The sequence below is a fragment of the Chiroxiphia lanceolata genome, chromosome 4, assembly GCF_009829145.1.
Source record: "Chiroxiphia lanceolata isolate bChiLan1 chromosome 4, bChiLan1.pri, whole genome shotgun sequence".
Classification (NCBI taxonomy): Eukaryota; Metazoa; Chordata; class Aves; order Passeriformes; family Pipridae; genus Chiroxiphia; species Chiroxiphia lanceolata.
This window is the reverse complement of record NC_045640.1, coordinates 60,722,984-60,744,434: the sequence shown is the minus strand read 5'-3', so window position 1 is coordinate 60,744,434 and position 21,451 is coordinate 60,722,984. Positions and strand designations below refer to the sequence as shown.

Genomic DNA, 21,451 nt, shown 5'->3' with positions numbered 1-21,451 from the left:
GCACATCTTTTCTTAAAAAGGCAGAGTTCATTTGGTCATGTCCTACTTCTGGGACAAGAACAGGCCACGGCTTTGTTTACTAATTAGGAAATGTCTGGAAGCTGCTCATCCTCACTTTCGTGCTCTAAAGCATGAATGCAGCTCCTCCAGGCTTTTATAGCTGTGGATATTTATTGTACGTGCATTCCCTTTCGAGAAACAAATGAGCATCATCTAAAAACGTCAGGCCAACATTTTGACCAAGATTAAAATAGCACATACAGAGTGGGAACATAAATCTAGATGAAACATAGTAGCAGTTAAGCTGTAATCTATGGCAAACTTCATTATTGCTCTATAATATTGTAAGAGAGGGCAAGTCTACAAACATTTTGAGAGACGTGACCCAAAGGAAAAAACTCAGACCAAGCAACCCAAATGATGCTAGAATCAACTTCTGATAGAGGAAAGTCATGCTAGAAAAAACATACAATAACTGATAAAGCACTTGGGCTGAAGTCCATGAGGACATGCAACTATTAGTATCAGAAAGCATAGAATATTTTATATGAGGACTGAGCTCTAAAGGAGGATATAATATCTTATTAAATCAACTGGTACCAACAAGCCTTCCTCCAGTTTTGGCAAAAAAAAAGAAGAAGAAAAAAAAAAGCTATGAACTTTAAATTAGTTACAGGTAGGGAACAACCTTCTCTGACTTTAGCTTAATTATGCTTTCCAGCTAGAGGATGATAGTATGGGGAAAAGAAAATATTAGCATCTGTGGGTTGTAGGGAGAAAGAGTTAAAAAAACCTACTGGCAATTGTCACCTGTGGACAGTAAGGTGTAAGAGGAGCTAGACTGTACCGAATATTGTAATGAGTAAGTATCTGTGACACTCCATGATTCTCCAAACTAGTTCAACTACTTTTTTTGTCAGAGCAAATAAATGCCGAACAGATAGCATAAATTCTTTACAGTGCCTACTTCTAAGCATAAATGAAGTAGTACTGCGTGCTAATTCAACCCATTTGTGGAGGACAATTACTAAGAAGTGGCAGTGTAAAATCCTTGGAATTCGCAAGACTCAATTCAGTTCAAAGGCTGGGGAGGATATTTGTTAATCTCATACTGCTTTTTGGTGTAACACTTCAGGGAAAAAAATGGCCACAGAATACAATATTTATAACACAGAAAAAGCATACAGCTGCATTCTAAAATAATTTGTTGGATAAAGATTTTGCTGTAAGGGAGTGCCAGAAAGGAATGTCCATCTTATCAGATATATACATGATTGCCATAATAATAATGAAATTGGTTGACAGTAGAATAAACAATGTTGGTCTGCATCGTGGGTGGTCAGAGATCAGTCAGTTGCTATTTGCACTCTTGATGGATGAGAGCAGAGGGCACAGGCAACCCAGTGGTACCTCACATATGCATGAGACCCTCAAGATCTTGCAAGCCAACAGTGATATCACAGTCCTAAGCAAGATGGGAGTTACAAAGAAACTCTATAAACTTTCTGTTAAACCCATAACAGGACTAACAGAGCTAAAAGTGCATAGACAAGACAAGAAACTATAATTCCTTGGAAGGATGCTGTTGCTAATGATGTTTTCAACAACACAACTGTGAAAATGCTAGGAGCTGATATCAATGCTCTCTAATAAAATGTCAATAAAACTGAAAGTTAAATTCACTAATTTCTAACACCATCTCTCCATGACATACAGCCTGGAGATACAATCAGCCACAGATCAGAATATCATCTTTCATGAAAATCAGAATGGTGATCAGACAAGAACATAAGGAAGGTAAGATGGAACAAAACATATATGCTGGTGTATCCCCATTGTATAAAATGATTTGAAGAGGGTATTTCCTGATACCATGCATGCAATGAATGCTGAGGAAAAATAGCCAAAGGAAAGATAAATACGCTATTTATGGACAAGATATTTCTAGGGCTTCACATAGTCAACCTATGTCATAGCCTCTTAAAAGAGGCTACAATAAGGCCATAAAATTTGATGACCTTGAGTAGGGAATGGCAGAAGAGAGGAGATTTTCTAAACTGCTGCTATAAAGACACTTCAAGCCTTAGTTACAAAAGGGCAACTCCTTTTATTGCTTATTAGATATGTAATTGTCCATACAGTAATGGGTTAATATTTCTCCCCAGTCTGCCATCTTTTTTTTTTTTTTTTAAATCACAATTCTGCAGTTTTAGAGTTTGACTGGTGGGTCAGGTTTAGGAAAAGATATATTTAATATTTTTGGTGGTCAGAACCCAAAATGTTGAGTGGATACCAACACTGGATAAACAGTGTAGAATATTGATGTAATAGTGATTTTGGTTCCTTGCTTTATTATGTAAAAAACAAATTAACTCTATTCTGGGAAAAAATGTGTTATGTTTACGTATGTATTTCTGTTGGACTACAACTGCTCCTTTTAAGTGCAAGTAGAATGGAATACATTTTTACTTTACATGATTGAGCCAGGTGGACCAATTTTCCTTAATGAGCTTGTCATGGTAGGACAAACTTAAACTTTAGACCCAATTTTTTTTGCCAGCTAAAAAGCTCAGTACTAAGCTAAACATTCTTCCCCCCTCCCCTTTTTAATTTGAATGCAAGCAGAAATCCACACAAAGCATGGGATCCAATTACTTTACAACACTTTAGTGAAATTATAACAGGAAAACTACAGTAACTATAAACAAGCATGAAAAATATTATTCCAACTAATGCCAAGGACAACTACAGGTCAAAGTGAACAAACTATTCATGGAAGGCATACTTACTCTTGAAATGCTGCTCCAGTAATCTAAACAGAGATAAGGATTGTTTGTTATTTCTTTAGGGTGTTTTGTTTTTTTTTTTTAAATTATTTTTAAACTGAGTTTTGAATAACATAGTAGTTTCTCAGTTAAGTAATATTAGAAAATAAGTGTCACAGCAGACAATGTGATCTTGCAGATTAATTTAAAATGAGATTCACGATGTGCCCCCCTATTTCCATAGTTGACTTCTGCAGGTCAGTGCCTGGGGTCATACAGAAAGGGGTTGATAGTTACACCACCAGTTATCTTCATCTCAGACATGCAGATTAGGTTTAACTGTTGGCTCAACAATAATACATTTAATTAATACCAAAGCTCATTGTTTCAAATGGAGCAGAAACTAACGTGCAACTTGCCAATATACAGAAAACAAAATAAATTAAAGTTACTCCCAAAGGAGAGATCACATACATTTATGACTAAAATACATACCCCCCAATCATCTAATAGGGTCACACCAAGGCACTATGAATTGCACTATGGTCAAAACATTAAAACCATGAACTTATAGCTAAAGTATAAATAAAAGTATAACTACAAGCCTTTTTCTGTTTGTTTTTTTTTTTTTTCCATAAGTTTCCTAACATTCTGAACTGAAATAATTCATCGAGTTGTCTTCTCAAGGTCTTGCTCTCGCTGCATGCAGTACTTGTTCACAAAAACTGTTTGTATTAGTTTATTGAATGAAGACATAAAGGTGAGTCTGCCTCTACTGTACTGAGGATTTCACGGGCAGACACAGAAGCAGGATGGGGCAGGCGAGCAGTGCCAGCCTTCTCAGCCAGCAGACCACCATGACCGATTATGGATCAAGCAGCCCGTGTGCAGCTCTGTGCATCCTCCCACTGAGAGCCTGCTCAGCCCCTTCCTAAAGCCCATGAACGTTCTTATGAAGTGGAGGGGGCCCGGCAGCTGGTAAAATCATGGAATATGCTGAGTTGGAAGGGACCCATCAGAATCATCAAGTCCAACTCCTGGCCTTGCACAGGACATCCCAAAAATCACACCACATGCCTGAGAGCATTGTCCAAACACTTCTTGAACTCTGCCAGGCTTGGTGCTGTGACCACTTCCCTGAGGAGCCTGTTCCAGTGCCAGATCACCCAGTGGGTGAAGAATCTCCTCCTGATATCCAGCCTAAACCTCCTTTGACTCAGCTTCATGCTGTTTCCTTGGGTTCTGTCACTGGTCACCATGGAGGAGAGATCGGTGCCTGCCCTTCCTCTTCCCCTCACGAGGAAGTTGTAACTGCAATGAGGTCTCCCCTCAGTCTCCTCCAGGCTGAGCAGACCAAGTGACCTCAGCCGCTCCTCATACAGGTTCCCCTCAAGGCCCTTCATCTTCATTATCCTCCTTTGGATGCTCCCTAATAACTTAATATCTTTCTTCTATTGTGGTGACCTAAACTGCCACAATATTCAAGGTGAGGCCGTCCCAGTGCAGAGCAGAGCAGGACAATCCCCCCCCCCCCCCGGCTGGTGATGCTTTGCCTGATGCCCCCAGGACACGATTGGCCCTCCTGGCTGCCAGGGCACTGCTGATTCAGATTCAACTTGCCATCGACCAGGACCCCCAGGTCCCTTTCTGCGGCACTGCTTTCCAGCATCTCATCCCCCAGCCTGTACACACAACCAGGGCTGCCCCGTTCCAGGTGCAGAACTCGACACTCGCCCTTGTTAAACTACGGCTGGCGACTGCCCACCTCTGTACCTTGCCGAGGTGCCTCTGCAGGGCAGAGGGCTCTCTCTGTCAGGGCAGTACCCGCCCCGCCTTACCCGCTCGGGGACGCCCGCGGTGCTCCAGCAGCAGCTCCGCCCGAGCACCGGGAGCACCGGCACGACCCCCCCGCCCCGCACGGTGTCGCCGCCGCCGCGGGGCGGTCGGAAGGGGCGGTCTGCGGGCGGGCCCGGGGCTCTGCCCGCCCCGCCCGGCCGGGCGTGTCCCGGCGGGGCTGCCGGGAGCGGGGCGTCCCCGGCCGCGGGGAGGGCGGCTTCGCGGAGCTCGGCGGTGTCCGTGCCCAGCGCCGTGCGGGGCGAGCCGCCGCTCTCTCTTTGTGGCCGCGGCCGCTGCTGCTGAGGGCTCAGCTGCTGCTGCTGAGGGCTCGCCGGCGGCGCTGCGGTTCGCGGGGAGCCGAGCCCCGGCGCGGCGGCGGCGGTGGTGGTGGTGGTAGCGGCAGCAGCAGCCGCAGCCATGGGGCTGCAGCCCCTGGAGTTCAGCGACTGTTACCTGGACAGCCCCTGGTTCAGGGAGCGGGTGAGAGCTCACGAGGCGGAGCTGGAGAAGACCAATAAGTTTATCAAGGAGTTGCTGAAGGATGGGAAGAACCTGATCGCCGCGACCAAGAGTGAGTGGGAGGGTGCGGGGGAGCCGCGGGGGTGGCTGCCGGCGGCGCGGGGCCCGGCGCCGGGAGCTTTTGCCTTGCTGGTGTGCCAGAGGGCTTTGCACCGGCGTGCTCCAGCCTCTGCCTGGGGTCCCCCATCAACAGCTGCCGAGACGTGGGTCCTCTCCGGCCCTTCGCCGCGGAGAGGGGATAAGGGACAGAGGCGGCTACATTCCCCTGGTATCGCCTGTTGCCGGGCCTGGCTTGTGTGTTCGGCGGTGCCGAGCCCGGAGCAGGCTGCCATGTGAAATCCCCTGGGGGGACTCGGTTTCAGGCGTTCTCGGTGCGCTGCAAGCTGAGCGTCTGTGAATGGCATACCTGAACGTAACCATGTCGTGAATGTGCATTTGCAGTCTGTGAAGGGGCTGATGAAAAATACCCCTTTGTCAGAGGTCTACGTGTGGTCGGGAATTATCAGACTTGTAGTGCTGCGGTGACAGCAGTAGTTACCAATTCTATGGTTTTGGTCTCTTAAATTGTGGTAGCGTTTTGTTAATTTTGTGTTTTACTTGTTGAATATGTGTATACTGTATATATAAGGTTAGCTATGCTGTAGTTTATGTAAGAATCATGTCCTTTTCCTTGAACGACCATGTTAATGCACGTTCTTGATGTAGTATTGTGCTAATATGATTTTTACCATTTAACTTAAGATACAGTGGTGTAGTCCCCTAAATACCTAGTAGGATGATCGTCTATACAGATTATTCAACTAAAACACTAATACAGCACTCTGGCACTGTGTTCTCAAAAGTGTAGAGCATTTTTGGTATCATGGTAAACTTCTGAAAGTGGGGAACAATGCTGTCAAGATACTTCCCTTAAACTGACAGGTATTTGGCCAATGGTTTGAGCAGTGTAGCTGCTGAGATACGGTGAAATTTTAAAACGCATATTTAACTCGTTTTGTGCAAATAAGGAAACATTATTTACTGCTGTTGTCTCTGTTTGTTGTGCCTGGATAAAAAGGTAGAAAATCCCATATCAAATTTCACTCATTTGTAGCTGTTATTCTTTGGCCAGTTTACATTCACTTAATGCAAATCATGATCTTAGAGCATCATTTGAAATTTGTGACTTGAAGTGTTGGTATAAATCAACTTAGAGTGTAAAGTAAAAAAGTGTCCCTAAACTTGGATAAGAACAGTAGAGGGAAATCATTCCAATTCTATTTCTCAAGCACTGAGAGAATATTTTGGCGACTGCCCCAAACCCTTAGTTTCTCATGTATTGTTACATATACAGAACTTAATTTGAAAGTGGGGATGGTGGTGAGGAAAGTCCTAACTCGAATGAGCCTCCTGGCCACAGCAGAATCCTCTGTTGGTAATTTTTGGCCCTGAGTGCAGTGCTCAATGTGCTGTCCTGTGTGTGTTGGCTTCCAAGGGAGTCAGTGTGCTGACCAGAGCCACCTGGCCTGACAGTGCTTGATGAAATACTTAGGGCTAGCTGGTGAGAAATATTTAGAGAAGCTACTTGAGACCCTGCCCTGTGTTCAGGTCTAAGCAATGCCTTCCTTTCTGAGATGAGTCAGAAGTTTTATTCTTGAGTGTAGTTGCTGTACCTTATTCTAACAAACATATATGCCTCATCATACTTGTTTGAAAAGTAGAAACAGGTTGGACCCTTCTTTACATTTCAGTTTTCTGCAGTTGTCTCTCCCCTTTACAGTGCCCTGAGTGACAGGGTTGAAGCTGAGTTACCTTCCTCTGGTGCTAGTGAAGCATTGTCACAGTTCAACAGGCATTAAATATAAATTGAACTGGAGGAAACACAAGGAGAAGTTAAAACCCTTCAGAACCCCAGTGGATAGGGTATTGGTCCTCCTTGTGTTTTCAGAAGGAAACATCAGCATCTGAATTCTTTGAGGAGCCTGATTCATTTGCTGTCAGGAAACCGAATGGGATTAGTATTTGATCCAAAAAAGCAAGCTTGAGAAGTGGTCTAGACACAGAGCTAGCTATTCACTTCTGTCAAAACTGCATTTTCTGCACAAAGACAGGCTTACTGCAATTTAGAGAAAGTGATAATAAAGCAGGGCATAGCGAGCTTAGGTGACTGCCTCTTAGACAACAATCGATTACAACTTTCAGAAAATTGTTCTAGTCTTTTGAACAAAAAATGTCATCTTAACAATAGCTAAAATATTTTTCTGTTTCTAGAACAAGGTAGATTATGAGAGTTGCATTAATTGATTTCTGAGCATAATAAGCTTCTCTGAATGGTCTGTAAAATATAAAATGTGGTAGGTGCACTATTTTTCTTAAATTTGTGAGAAGTTAAGGGACTGCAATAGACACCACTTGCATTCTCCCCTCCCCCCTTAGTGCTTTCCTTATTTCACTTGTAAAGCAGCCGCTTACAGCAAACGTTGCAGGGATTCTTTAGGTGTGAATAACTGATGTAATTGAATAGATCCCACTTCCTGTTTGACAGACAGCCTTGTAAGTGACTTTGATGCTGCCTGCACTGGGTTACATCTTGACGGCTGGAAGCAGATACTGCTACCACTCCCCCTATTTCACAGGAGCCGTCAGCATCTCACAGGACAAAAGAGTATCATGATGTGGATCCTCTCTTTAACTCTCTTCCATTTGTCTCCTCGGTTGTATGGGATTGTACTTTTCACCTGAATCTCCGAAGAATTGATTTTTGTTTGTACAGGACTATGGCGCTTAAAAAAAACCAAACCAGAGACAATGAAAAAAAGGAGGATCTTTTACATTCTTAATTGTTGAATTTCCAGAGTGAAGCATACTTCAAGTGTATCTTTGCACTTTAAAGTTTCAGTAGTTTCAAGAATGTGATAGAAAGATAAACAAGACTGACTCAAAGCTGTTTCCTGTGTAATGGTTTGAATCACTGAGTTGTGTAGTTCAACCTTCATTTTGGAAAATGAATAAACAATAGGTGGCTCTTTCTCTTTTTTGCAACAGTTAAATGTGTTTAAAAGGGGTACAGAAAGAGTTTTTTGCCACTCTTACTGATCATTAAATACAAGTGGTATACAGGTATGCTTTTTAAAATAGAAATGTAGTATTTCTCAGGGTATTCCAGTTCAGTTTAACAAGTTAGGATCAAAATAGTTTGTAAATAACTTCTGGATAGAGCTAGTTGGGCTTCTGTTGAGAGAAACCGAATTTAAAGATGCCTGATCAGAGAGTCCTTATTTTGAATCATGAAAGGAACTTAAGCTCTTAGTTCTAAGCTCTTAAAAATCTGAGATGCAAATTGTTTGAAGCTAGAGAATACACTAGATAAATACTATATATTTGCTTCTATGTTAGTCCAACTCTGGGTCTCTTGACGAGTGTGAGATTTATTTGGGTTTTTTGAAGATTTTTTTTTGAAGGTGAGACTTTCCTCTAAACCCATAGTAGGAGCTGCCACTTCTTATGAGACATCAGGGTGGAGTAGGAAGAGTCAGCAGGAGAATAGGTTTTGGTCCTGGGCATCTCACAGGGGGTTTGCAAAGGATACTTGTGAGTGCGTGCTCACAGCTATTCCACATGCCTGAAAGCACAGCCTCCCCATTCTTGGATTTCGGCTCAAATCAGAGCAGAATTCTGTTTGGGTCAACTGCAGTGATTTTGTAATGGGCTGGTGAAGACAGAAGATGGATGGAAAAGCCAAGACAATTGGAAAGTTGAGCTCCCCAGGAGGCTTTCAAGAGGTGTCCTGTACGCAGTGCCCATCTGAGGGAAGCCTAGACAAAGTTTGATGGGGAAGGATACCTCACGTGGGCCTCGTGGCCTTTCATCAAGTCAGGATCAACTACAGCTGTGTGACACCACAGTGTTCAAATACTCTTTTCACTCCTGCTAGAATGCAGAGCAGCCACCTCCCTCCACTTGCATCCTGCAAAGCTTGCTACCCAGCAGCCCCATTGTGTGGTTGTCACTGGAGCAGGTCTGTCTCATTACACTGCTCTCTCTGTTTCAGCTGAGTGCAGGGTAGTTCTTCCTGTACCCTGAGGTTTTGGGTTGTAAGCTCGGTTCTGTGGTGTCTTAGGCATTGTATTTGGTGCAGTGGACATCCTGGCTACCCAGTTCTGATCTCTGCAGACAGCTCGATGTGCTCAGACTTCTGGTGACTATTTTTTATTGCTGTTTTTGTTTTGTGTTTTTCAGAGAAGAGTTGCTTCTTGCACTCTTCCAGACAGAATACAAAACTAGAACTATATTTATTTAATCTACAGAAAGAGCTGGTTGGAAAATAAAGACTTATTGATAATTGTTACTAGAGAATGGTGGTTTACTTCAGGGAGTATATCTGCATTCAAGAGAAAAAAAAAAATTGATAGTGCTCTTTACTTTCCTCTGAAGTGTTTTTAGTCATTGGTCGTTTACAAGTTTGCCAGCAAGAAGTAAAGGAGACAGGAAATCTTGTCAGTAAGAGGAATAAAGTCACTCCCAGTCCCACCTCCAACCTAGGAAAATAGACTGAATCTTTCTTTTAACGAAGTTGACTGAAGAACCTAATCCAATTCCAAGAACCACTCTGATGTCTGCGTTGTCCAAATCCATAATCTTTTTTCTTGGCCAGTTCTCTTAGTCTGTGGTGGTGGTTGACCTTTCAGACACTGGTCTACAGTAGGGTTTTGGTCTGACCTGGTATGTACATTATTATGTAAATGTAAAGGCTGTGGTAATCCACATAATAACACCACATGAAAGCCTCTCAGATCACTTGAACCATGGTGCTTTTTTTTTTCTTAAGGACTCATTGTCCGTTTTTTTAAGCTTTCCTTAGTATAATCTACAGTTACAAAACCACATACAGTGTGTGCCAGCTCTCAGTCTTAGGAATTTTCTGCAAGAAAAATGTTGTTGTACTGACACTCTAGTACATGTCAAAGAAGTAAGGTAAAACTATTAATATAGCTTTAATAACTTATTAATAACTTCTAGAGAAGAAATGGGCATTCACTAAAGATTTAGGAAGAATCCAAAGACTGAGTAAAAACTAATGTCATTCCAGGGGTGTGGGGATTATTGTGAGAGGACCTTAGTTGAACTTGAATGGAAAGTTTCTTAAATCAACTATGGTTATTTAGGACACTGATTAATCCACCTTGAATTCAGTGACAGCTCTGAAGTAATAAATCTTCACATTTAATGTTTTAGAAAGCTATCTTATTTTTCAATTAGTACCTCAAACCCAAGCTTTATTTCTATTGTAAGGCATGCTTTAGGTGTCATAACTATAAGCAAATCAATGCCATTAGTGAACACTCTGGGATTTAAATCTGACATATACTTTGCTAGGGCCAAGCTAGATACAAATTTCTGCTAGGGCAGCACTAGATTCTGTATTGCAAAGACTACTGACTAGGATGTACCTTTAAAAAAACCCCCCACTTTCGATTGGAATTAAGCTCAATAATGGAAACATTAGAAGACTAAGGCAAACAGGTACTTTGGGGCCCATCTGATACAGCTTTCCCTTAAGAAAGAGCTGCTTATAATAGAATGTTGCTTTTGCCTTCCCTTCAAGATAATTGCCACAACTGGGGCCTAATTAACTATGGCAGTACTTTTCTTTTTCCCCCCCTCTGCTTGTGGATAAAGTTGCTTCTTTTAAGGATCAGGCAAGTGCTTTCTTTTGAGAAAGTACTCTGAAGAACATTGTGTTTAGCTCCACCCCAAGTAAAGCATTCGTTACTGTGTCAGTAGCTATAAAAAGTGTCAGAGTCATTCTGTGGAGGATGCCAGTTTGTCATCTTGAATCTCGTCTCTTCAGCTTGATTTACTTACTGACTCCATGACCGTCTTTGTCCTGCAGATGTTCCACTGTTCTTTTTTTTTTTTTTCCCATATTAAAAGTGAGCAAGAAGATGTGATGTCAGATAATATGAAATTTCATGATAATATGAAATAATATGAAATTTCATGAATTTATATGGATGTTCTTGGTGCTGAGGGATGTGACAGGCTGTCGTTAAACGAACATCTTTTAATCTTTTGGGGAAAACACATCATTTTTCAGCTCTAGATAAAATGTGTAAGCAGTCATTAAAGAGAATGTCAGTGATCAGTGTAATTGTCAGTCTTCAGGGCAAAACCAGCAGAAATAAATTTGTAATTTTTAGAGAAATTGCCTGGTTGATCATGTTGAAAAGTTTTTGTTGTTTTTTTTGGTTGTTTTTGTTGGATTTCGTTGTGTTTTTTTTTTTTTTTTAAACACAACAAATGTTTTAGAAATGTAATTTTAGAATTACATGGAATCTCAATCGGTCTTAAAGAGTTGGAATAAAGGGTGGATTTGCCTTACAGTCTGTAAAATGTAAACACCTGCTTGCAATTAAGTGAAGAAAAATAGACCCACTGCTAAGGCTGCAGGTGTATGCTGTACCTAAAATTCTCCTGTGCTTGCCAGCTGTGTATTGCAAAAATGTTTCAAATTTTAACAAGCAGAGCTTACGACACTGATAACAGTTCTCAAGTCAAGTCTAAAATAACTTCATAGTGTTTTATTGAGGCAGAATGTCTCCTTCTGATTGACACAGATTCTTTTTCCAGGGTGGCAGAGGGGACAGTGCTATGTTGATACTTTTATTTCTTTTATTTATTTTTCCCCTAGTGTACAGCGAGGGGAGTAGCAAACAGGCCGGGTGTTCTGCCCTCATTTTAGAAAGGAGCATGTGGAAACATGCTTGGAATGGCACTGAAGAACTGCATCCCAGTGCTTCTCTCCTCCTCCCCAGCTGTCTTTTAACATTACGTAATTAATGTCTATAGTTTACATTGACTTCAGTGCTTTTGTTTTCTGATGCCGACTTCAGTCCCTGCTGCAGCACTTAACATGTTAACCTAAAAAGCAGAGGCTTGGCTGTTTGAGGGAGACAGTCCACAGTGTGTCAATCTTGGCAATATGCTTAATGTTTTGATAGTGTGGGTTGTGGCTTCTTTAGATAATTTTTATGACTTGCTTATGTCTGCTAGGATTTCCTTTTGGGTTTAATGTCACTTTTTTAAGTTTCGAGACCAGACTTACTGTTGTTCTTTGACAGTGGTTCTTAAGATGTTACAACATTCCCAGTGTTTTGCTTATCTTTTGAATGTCTTCAAGTTTTTGAGTTGGCTATCAAAGGCACTTTGAACAAAGTTGAATGCTTTCTGGAATATCTAGTGAATGTAAAATATATGCTCAAATAAACTTGGGCACATATTGGCAGAATAGTTTTAAGAAACTACTGTTCAGGGAATTTAACATCTCTCTCTGCTGGTGGTTGCTGCCACCCACTGTAGTTGTCAGTCTTAATCAGCACCCAAAATCTGCCTTGTTGCTAAGTCAAACTCATCTTCTTTGCCAAGTTTAAACTAAGCCATCAATTTTGCAATGAGTTGAGTGAGGCAAGCTCATGTGCTCTATCCCAGCAGTTCCTTTGGAGGTTGTTGCCCTTTGGGTGTGACTTTGATAGAAGAGAGGGCAGTAATTTATAATGCCCCATGTTATACATTTGGGATAGATATGTGCCTTCTGTCCAAAGTGCATGTTTAGCTATCTCACTGGGAAATAAGATACTGGAAAGGGAAGTCTGTGGCTGAGTTTACACTATCCTCAAATTCCTTTTTTTTCTAAACAGACATTTTTGGGATTTTTTGACAGACAGCCTCAATGTCATGTTATTGCTTTTCCTTACCAGCTCGTAACTATGGATGGAGCTTCTTGCAGATACCCTGTTCCTTGTGAATGCCTGTTACTCCTTCTGCTCTGTTTTTGTTTCTTTCCTTTGTTGTTCTTTTCCATCCTGTGTTTGCTCATCTTTCAGGATAAAAATAGAGAGAAAACATCCAAGCCCTCAGAAGCAATGTGGCCATCACAGGCCAAGGCCAAATCTGAAGTTCCTGTAAATCATTTGTGTTAGGCTTGTCCTCTGTAGGAAAGGAGCAGTGTGTGGGGGAAAACAATCTACAGAGATGGAAAATCACAGTGTTATTAAACAGATTGTGGTTTCATAGCCCACACCTTTGAATAAATGTCCTGTTGTTACCTCTTTAATTGAGAGGACTGGGTAGGTGGGGGTTATCTGCTCAATAAATAGGTCAGAGAGAGGCTTCGCCTCTCAGATCTGGTTTTTACAGCTTCTCTCAGTTCTCCTCAGCTTTTGTACATGCACCTGGCTGGTTGGGACTGCATGTCCTTGAAGAAGAAAAACAATGCTTTGTTTAATTTGGCAGGGAAAATTGAGTATCCAGGATGAAACGGAGTAGGGCTGTGTACCAGGCCTGGGCCTTGAAGGACATTGTAGTGTGTGTGGTGTACAGGAGTAGGTTCTCAGCCACTTTGTTGCTAATGAGTGTTTTTTAGCTTGGAAATTTCTCCATTTCCTCCATTAGGCTAAGGTGTGGAGGCTTAGAAATGATGAATGAATTAATGGTGAAGAGTCTGAAGCTTGTTGCACTTCAAGCATTAAGAAAAATTGGACTGTAATGTATCTAATCTCAAAAGCTGTGTTCTCTTTCCAAGCAGAGTGCAAGCACCTTATTTTTGTCTTTTTCTGTTATTTTGTCAGTCATTAGAAAGAGTTGCATGCTTTGAAAAATATTAATAATATTTAAATGTGGCTATGATGGAACAAAAAAAAAAAGAAAAAAGGAATTTTGTAACAATTTTAAGTGAAAATATAGTTATATTTCTTCAAAAGAAATCCTGCTATCTTGCAAACAGGTGGAGGGAACAGGCTGCCAGGTCACTGAGGACCTGAGAAAATCTTCTGGAAATATCATTTTGACAGTGGGTCACAGTTCTTAGAAATCTGTCATGGGGCTGAGCTTGTAGTTTATGTGGATTAGCAGACTGGGAATGCTGCATAGTTTCAGCCTTTGGAATACGTCAGCACTCTGAGAACAAAGTAGTATAACTTGTCCATACTTTTTTCCTGTTAAGATATCAGGGCTATTGCTGTTGAAGAGGCCTGGACCAACTGACAAACTCAGTCATGAGCCAGATGACTGTTCTTCCAAAGCTTTTGTCTGTTCAGCTTCTCAACCTGGAAGCTTTTCAGGAACAAAGCTGACTTTGTCTAGTCTGCTCTTAAACACTCGCTCTGTGGTAATATTACTGTACTTGTACTGTGCTTCATTTTTCTTTGTTTTCAGTCATTTCAAAATGCACAGTTTCAAATTTCTGTTGTACCTCTTGCCTAGCTGCTCCTTTGTTCCAACAAATTAAACATCTTTGCTAAAAGAAATAAAAGTACCTGGAAATAAAAGAACCTGGAAGTATTGCATCCTTTGTGGGTTTTTTCTTTTTTTTTTTTTTTTTTTTTGTGAGGTTTTGTTTGTTTGTTCGATTTTTATTATTATTTTTGTTTTATTTTATTATTTTTATTTTTAAAAGTGTTATGGTTTATACCCCAGCCAGCAACCAAGCCTCATGCAGCTCCTCACTCACTCCCCCACCAGTAGGATCAGGAGGAGAATCAGAAGGGTAAAAGGTAGAAAACTCATGGGTTAGGATATTGACAGTTTAATAGGGAACCTAAAGGCTGTACACAAAAGCAAAGCAACACAGGGAATTCATTCACTTCTTCCCATGGCCATGCAGGTGCTGAGCCATCTCCAGGAGAACAGGGCCCCATCATGCATGGCAGTTACTTGGGAAGACAAATGTCATCACTCCAAACCTCCCCCCCTGAGCATGACTTCATATGGTCTGGAATATCCCTTTGGTCAGCTTGGGTCACCTGTCCTGGCTGTGTCTCATCCCAGCTTTCCATGCAGCTCCAGCTTCCTTGCTGGCAGTACAAAAAGAAGAAAAAGCCTTGGCTCTGTGTAAGCCCTGCTCAATAATAAGAAAAACAGCTCTATTATCATCACTGTGTTCAGCACAAATTCAAAACTCAGCCCCATATAAGCCACTGTGAAGAAAATTAACTATCTCAGCCAAAAACAACACAAAAAGTAAAAGAATCTTATTCAAAAAAGAATCTAGGAAAACTTCTCTGTCCCATGACCATTTTTTTTTTGTTTTACAAGACACATCTGTGTGTCTTCCATTACTGCTTGTCCTGTGGGGTTCTGTAGGGTTGCACCTGAGGGGTAAGGCTGCCATCCTGAGAGGTAGGGAATTAGCTAGTCGAGCATGGAAATTTAATGTTGGCACCTGCTTCTCTTCTCTCACTGGAGTTTTTTGCAATGTTTTATGGAGGAATGGTGCTAAGCTCCAGACATGCAGCTAAAGTTTTTGTGTAGCTAGCATAATGGACTAGACAAATATTTGTGTTACGTCCTTGAATGTCGTGTGTAGGAACTTGGTTCTCTATTTAGATGAACTTTACTGAGGGCCTGTAGCAAAACTGAAGGAGATTTGAACCCAGTGAGACAAGATACCATGGCTTAAGAAGAACTGAAGTGTGTTCTCTGACTCATCAATCTGTTGCAGAGCCCAAGCACCTGAGGACTGATGGCCATTATCTCTAGGTAGTGCTCAAGCAGTGAGTATCTGAAGATACTGATGACTAGAAATGCCCTCCTGGAGGGCTGAGATCTGATGCCAAGCAGATTGGAAGATCCATTGAGAGGTTGTGTCTGATTGACCTAACAGAAGATGCATTTTGTCGTGTGTATGCAACTATTACACAATACATGTAGTATGTGATATCCTGTATGCAAATGTTATTGGAAAATACAGCTTTGAGACTCAACAAAAATGTTTCTTTTCACTTATCTGGAAATTTTAAATTTCCCTTCCTGTCTCCATTAACAACTTTCATATATCTGTAATTCGAATGTGTCTTAGGTATAAATTCCTCTTTTTTATTTACAAAAATACCTTATATTTTGATACAACATAGTTTGTATTGTATATGGGGGTCTTTTTTTTTTTTTTTTTAATAGCTGCTATAGCTCCCTCCTCAGGTCGGTCCTGAGAATCTTGCTATAGATTCTCATATGTTCATGTGTGCAAGCTTAGATGCACAGACATGAATAGTTTTATGGTACGAACAAAAGAGGCAAGCTGTCTAGAGAAGTGATTTTCTGAGCAGCTTTGGGCAAGCCCCTCACCTTTTTATATCTTTCTTTCCATCACTATTTAAGCTGTTGCCTCAAATTTGGGGACGTTTGTCTATTAAGCATTTCATGAATATTGGAATATCACAGAGAAGTGTTTTGTATCATTCCCTTCTTCATTAGGGAAGACTGCACCCACTGCTCTTTTTCTGTAGTCATTATTTGAATTGAGCAATAGTTATAAACTTCTTGTATCCTCTTCAAGTAAATTAAGATAATATAGAATCCAGTAGGAGAATGTGCCATGTTCTCCTACACTTGTGTTGGACATCTCAGTATGGAGGCCGTGGCAGTATGAGCTCAGAAAGCAGCTGTTCTGCTTTTGACATGCAGATTATTCAAGTGGAAATTTAAGTCAGCAGTTTGGCTTTTCTAAGTTTTGTAGCGTATCATAATTCACTTTTTTATAGAAAGTATCCTTATGTGAAGAAAAACAGGTGTGCCAACCTTGCAATAATGCTTCCTGGACATGGCGAAAGCCGCTTCAGATTTGTGAAGTTATTGCAAAGCTTGCTTCACTGAGAAGTTTTTATTTTCCCTCATTGTACCTTTTGTTTGTAGTTCTTTAAATGAAAGTGTTTGCAAGAAAGGTGACTTTGATACCTTCTTGAAAATTAGTTTGGCATTATTACCATTAATGCATTTAAAAATACAGTTAGGAATTCAGATGTCAGTCAAGAGAAGTAGCAACATTTTTTTGGATGGAGGAAGCAACTGGACCACATAGCAATTAATCTGATAGTGTCTCCCTGACACTTCTCTCTGGTACAGGAAAAAGTTTCTCTAAATAGAACTTAACTGGGTTTGTAAGCAACATGTAACAGAAACAAGTATTCAAAGCCCCTTCTGAAACAAAAGCTTCTGATGCTGCAAAAGTATCAAATAACCCCCAAATAATTCTATCAGTGTTTTTTTCAATTTCAGTCCCTTTATAAATAAAGTTTACTGTGTGTGCTTTCTGTTCATGTAGTGATAGCTATGGTTTGCTTGCTTTTAAGATCTTAAAGACTTGTGAGCAGACAAAAAGGATTGTATGCTTTTGATGTCTCGGATTTGATAGTAAATCCTTGTCAAGAAAATTTGTGTCTAAGTGTAAAGAGCATTATCTTTTGAATAAGGATGCTTTTCTTCATAGATTTTTTTTTTCCCCTGAAGCCCTTTCTTTCAGTTTCTCTTTTAAATACAGAAAATTCTTGTATTTTAATAGTGGTGAGGAGGTGATCTCACATTTCACGAGGATATTATTGAATGGCCTTATTGGAACATTGCTTCCTATACACTATTATTAGTGGAGTAGCCAAGAGAGATATGAGCAGCTGCTGAGTTTTGTTCTGACTGCCTGGATGGGTGTGTTGGGATGACATTCCCAAAGTGACAAGTAGAGACACTGTGGGATACCAGGAAGGATTTTTGATTGGAAAATAGTTGACATTAGCTCAGTGGTTTGTGATTCTATTTTTTCTCTCTGTCTCCCTTCTGAGAGGTCTTAGTAGCGTGACTTTTCAGATGATTCTTGCTGTAGCCCCCAGAAACTGCTGCCTGCTTCACCTCATTTGATGTCTTTAACTGCCTGTTCTGGTGAAAATTTATAAAGCAAACTCATGTGAATGTTCTAGTTTGAGTATTAAGGGTGAGCAGGAAAGGTCCAATAGCCATGGGTTTTAGAACCTGCTAGCGTGAAGATATGCTCAGAGTTCCTAAGTGTGTTTGGAACAGAGCTTCTAGAATAGAACAAAGGCTGAATCAAGTCCTCTCTGAAGTAGGAACTTCTAATGCCTTGCTAGGGTTTGGAAAATTATGGTTTGGATTTTTAAAATAATTTTTCCTGTGTTTCCGTCCATCTACTATTGGTTTTTTCCTACTTAGTAGCAGTTTATTGAGTAGGAATAATTTACGGAAAGAGCAAGAGCAGAATAAATACTGTCTGGTGATTGCCACAGCATTGCCACAGGCCATGGATGTTACAGAGCAGAGGATTCTCTGCTGGCAAGTTAATGACAAAACCAGTAGAAATGTTGTTCCCAGGTTTTATTTTTCTTTTTCTTTCCCCAGAGTAAACTGCCATCTCTCCTGGTTGCATCCCTCCCTTACAAAACCTTAAGTGTTGCCGATGTCAGTTGACTTTTTAGTCACAGGAGAACAATTAGAGTAGAAAAAGACAGGGCTTTTGTATCTCTATAAAATAACAGATGGAATACATTGATGTCAGTAATTAGTAATGTCAGAGAAAGACAGCATGTCAGTTCTTTTCTAAGGAGGGGGGTGCTGGGATTTCTCTCTTTTTTTTTTTTTTTTTGAAGTCACTTGCTTATTCCCAGTTGCTTTGCTTCAAGAGAGGGACTCCTTATGATGCTCTCTAGTGCAGTTTTCCTCAGCCTTTTCAGATGAAAGGATTCTATAACCTTTTCTAGGGGAAAAAAACTATACTGTTTTGTACAATGTTATATAATAATGCTGTGGTAGCATTCATTTATTGAGCATTATTGAGTGAACTTGTGCATTTGTTTTCCTTTTCCCATGTGTTTTTTTGTTTGCTTAAATGTGTTAGGTTTGATTTCTGGCAGTCACTTTTCTCAAATTGCCTTTTGATGCTGTGTGGACTTCTCATACTTTTTGGATCAAAGCCCATGGGAATGTTTCGTTGGTATGTGCAGTATTGGGAGCCGAGAATTCCTTGGTGTCAGTAAACAGTTCAATTAATTTTTGTTTGTTTTCTTAAGTTATAATGATGTTTGTCTGTGAGCTGGTTTAATGTTTGTTTTCATTTCAGGAAGATACATAGTTACTGTTGTAAGTGGATAATGAATGCGAATGGAGAGAATTGAGAGTTGTTGTTCTGTGTCTAAGTAAAATGAAGCACGTCTGTCTGGCAATGACTAATCCCTCTGCATACTAGTAGTGATATGAAATAATTAAAGCATTTCCTTTCGGCCTGAATTCCTGCTTTGCCCTATGCTCCTGCAGTGAACAGCTTGGTGTGGTAGGGACTCTTGATAGCAAGAAGTTCCTTATTTAGGGTTGCCACTAGAAGAACCCAGTAGAAGGGTCTGTGTGCAAGAAATGTCATCAGGAAAACGAAAGGTGAATTTGCTTACTTCTGATCAGCCAAGTCACAACCCGTTTTAAAGTCCTGGTAATGACGTCCGGTGTTCTATTTGTAGCATTGCTTTTTTTTGTCAGGTAAAGTATGTTCACTTTAAAACACATTAATAGGAGATTAGTCTTAAAAATAAACAAACAAACCTCTTAACCTATATAGCACTTAAAAAAAAAAATCCAAAGTGCGTGAAGCATTTTAGATGGTAGCCTTTCAACATGCTGTGAAGTAGGTTGGGCTGCTGGTTCTGTTTACAGATGGGTGAAGTGAGAGGCCAAGTGATTAGATAGGATTGCACATCGAGGCATCACTGGAGATGGAGTTAGTTATTAGGAGGCCCTGACATTTAACCTTATTGCCTGTGCATTAGCATATTCATCGTATCATCGCTCTCTACAACTCCCTGAAAGGAGGTTGTAGCCAGGTGGGGGTTGGTCTCTTCTCCCAGATATCAGTGAGACAAGAGAGCATGGTCTTAAGCTCTGCCAGAGGAGTTTCAGGTTGGATATTAGGAAGAAATTCTTTACAGAGAGGGTAATCGGGCATTGAAATGGGCTACCCAGGGAAGTGGTGGATTCTCCGCCCCTGGAGGTTTTTAAGATGAGACTGGATGTGGCACTTAGTACGATGGTCTAGTAACCACAATGGTAGTGGATGAAGGGTTGGACTTGATGATCTCAAAGGTCCCTTCCAACCCAGCTGATTCTATTATTTTGTTTTGTAAGATAACTTGAAGACATTGGGATTGTATTGGGAATTGTGTGACAATTTCAGACTACCCATTCAATTCCCTAACCAGTGATTCCCTAATCAGAACTGTTTTGGTGCAGGTGCATGCAGATTTGATGTGTTGGATTTGAAATGCTTGGTTTTATTGCATGTTAAATGTTCCAGCGAGGCAGTGAATGAATCTGTTTGATTCTTTGCACTTTCTGGAATATGAAGGTTGTGGGACTGTGCTTACCTTGGTGCCATGTTAGAATTGGGAATGTGCAGGCTTTTGCTAGGTGGAAATGTACCCCAAATCTAGCAGTTGGTTCCAGGGGTACATCTACTCAGGCAATACTCTACAGAAATTGTACTAGTCATAGTATAGTGGCTTTGGCTTGGCTTATCCAAACCTTGCCTTGTGCCTGGTAGTTCTTTCTGGCTGAAGGTGCAGGTGGCTGTCCCACCCTGTGCACATGCTGACCCTGCTGCTGGTCCTGGCTGTGTCCCCTGGCTTAGTCCTGCCTCCCCACTGTTCCTTGCTCCAGTCTGCCCCAGACACAACCATAGCCAGCTGCACCCTTTTGAGCTCACTGCCAGCTGTGGCTCACTTTTCTCCTTTTCCTATCTCAGTGACCCTACCCAACCTAGTGTCTCTTCTGTCTTAACAGATGGTTTCTATTGACACCAGTCCTAAATTTAGCCCTAAATTGTTCCTTCTGGACCCATCCTTAGTCCTAATTTGGTGACTGCAGCCTTTAGCAGATACAAGCCAAGAAAGGAAGTTTTCCCTGCTGATGCTAATGTCATCATCTGGCAAACCTCTGCTGAACCTAGCAATGAGTATTCCTGCTGGCTGCTACCCAGCCCTAAAAGTAATTGACTGAATTTTTGGATCCTTCTTTTTCTGTGTGTTGACAGTGGTAACTAATAACAGAAAAAAAAGATTATCTGACAACCCTGCAAGTGAATCCTAGCTCAAGTCTTGCCCTAACACAAAGCAGGTGGCTCCCACTGAACTGCTAAAAGATGCATGAACTAAAACTTGGTTCCATTGTTTTGCATTGGTTAATTATAGACAAATGTCTTAGAGTAGCATGATTCTTTGGAAAACAGAAATGAAGATTATAAAATATTTGTAAACCCAGTGTGTTTGCACCAATAGGAAAGAAGATGAAAAAATGAGAATCAGAAGTGAGTTGGATTTTTCATGAGCAACAGTCAGCTTAATTGTAAGTTGCCAGTAGTCACAAAGTTTTCAATTTTTGATGTAATTTGGTATTAGTATTACATGCCTTATAAAGCATTTTCTTAATCTCTGTTACTAATAAGGAGAAAAGGATAGTTGTGCTCTGAGTTGACATCAGACCAAGAATGCAAGAAGACTATTTATGCAGAGGTTCCTATTTGCAGATGCCTG

The 21,451-nt window shown here is 40.9% G+C and overlaps 1 protein-coding gene across 1 annotated transcript in view; it reads left to right on the top strand.

Annotated features, from left to right (window-relative positions):
• The first annotated feature begins 4,985 nt into the window (after positions 1–4,985).
• ARHGAP10 (Rho GTPase activating protein 10) overlaps positions 4,986–21,451 on the top strand; it is a 146,396-nt gene continuing 129,930 nt past the window's right edge. The window contains exon 1 of the mRNA XM_032684673.1: positions 4,986–5,172. Coding sequence (XP_032540564.1) covers positions 5,019–5,172 — 154 coding nt within the window. The 5' untranslated portion in view covers positions 4,986–5,018. The remainder of the gene's footprint in view (positions 5,173–21,451) is intronic.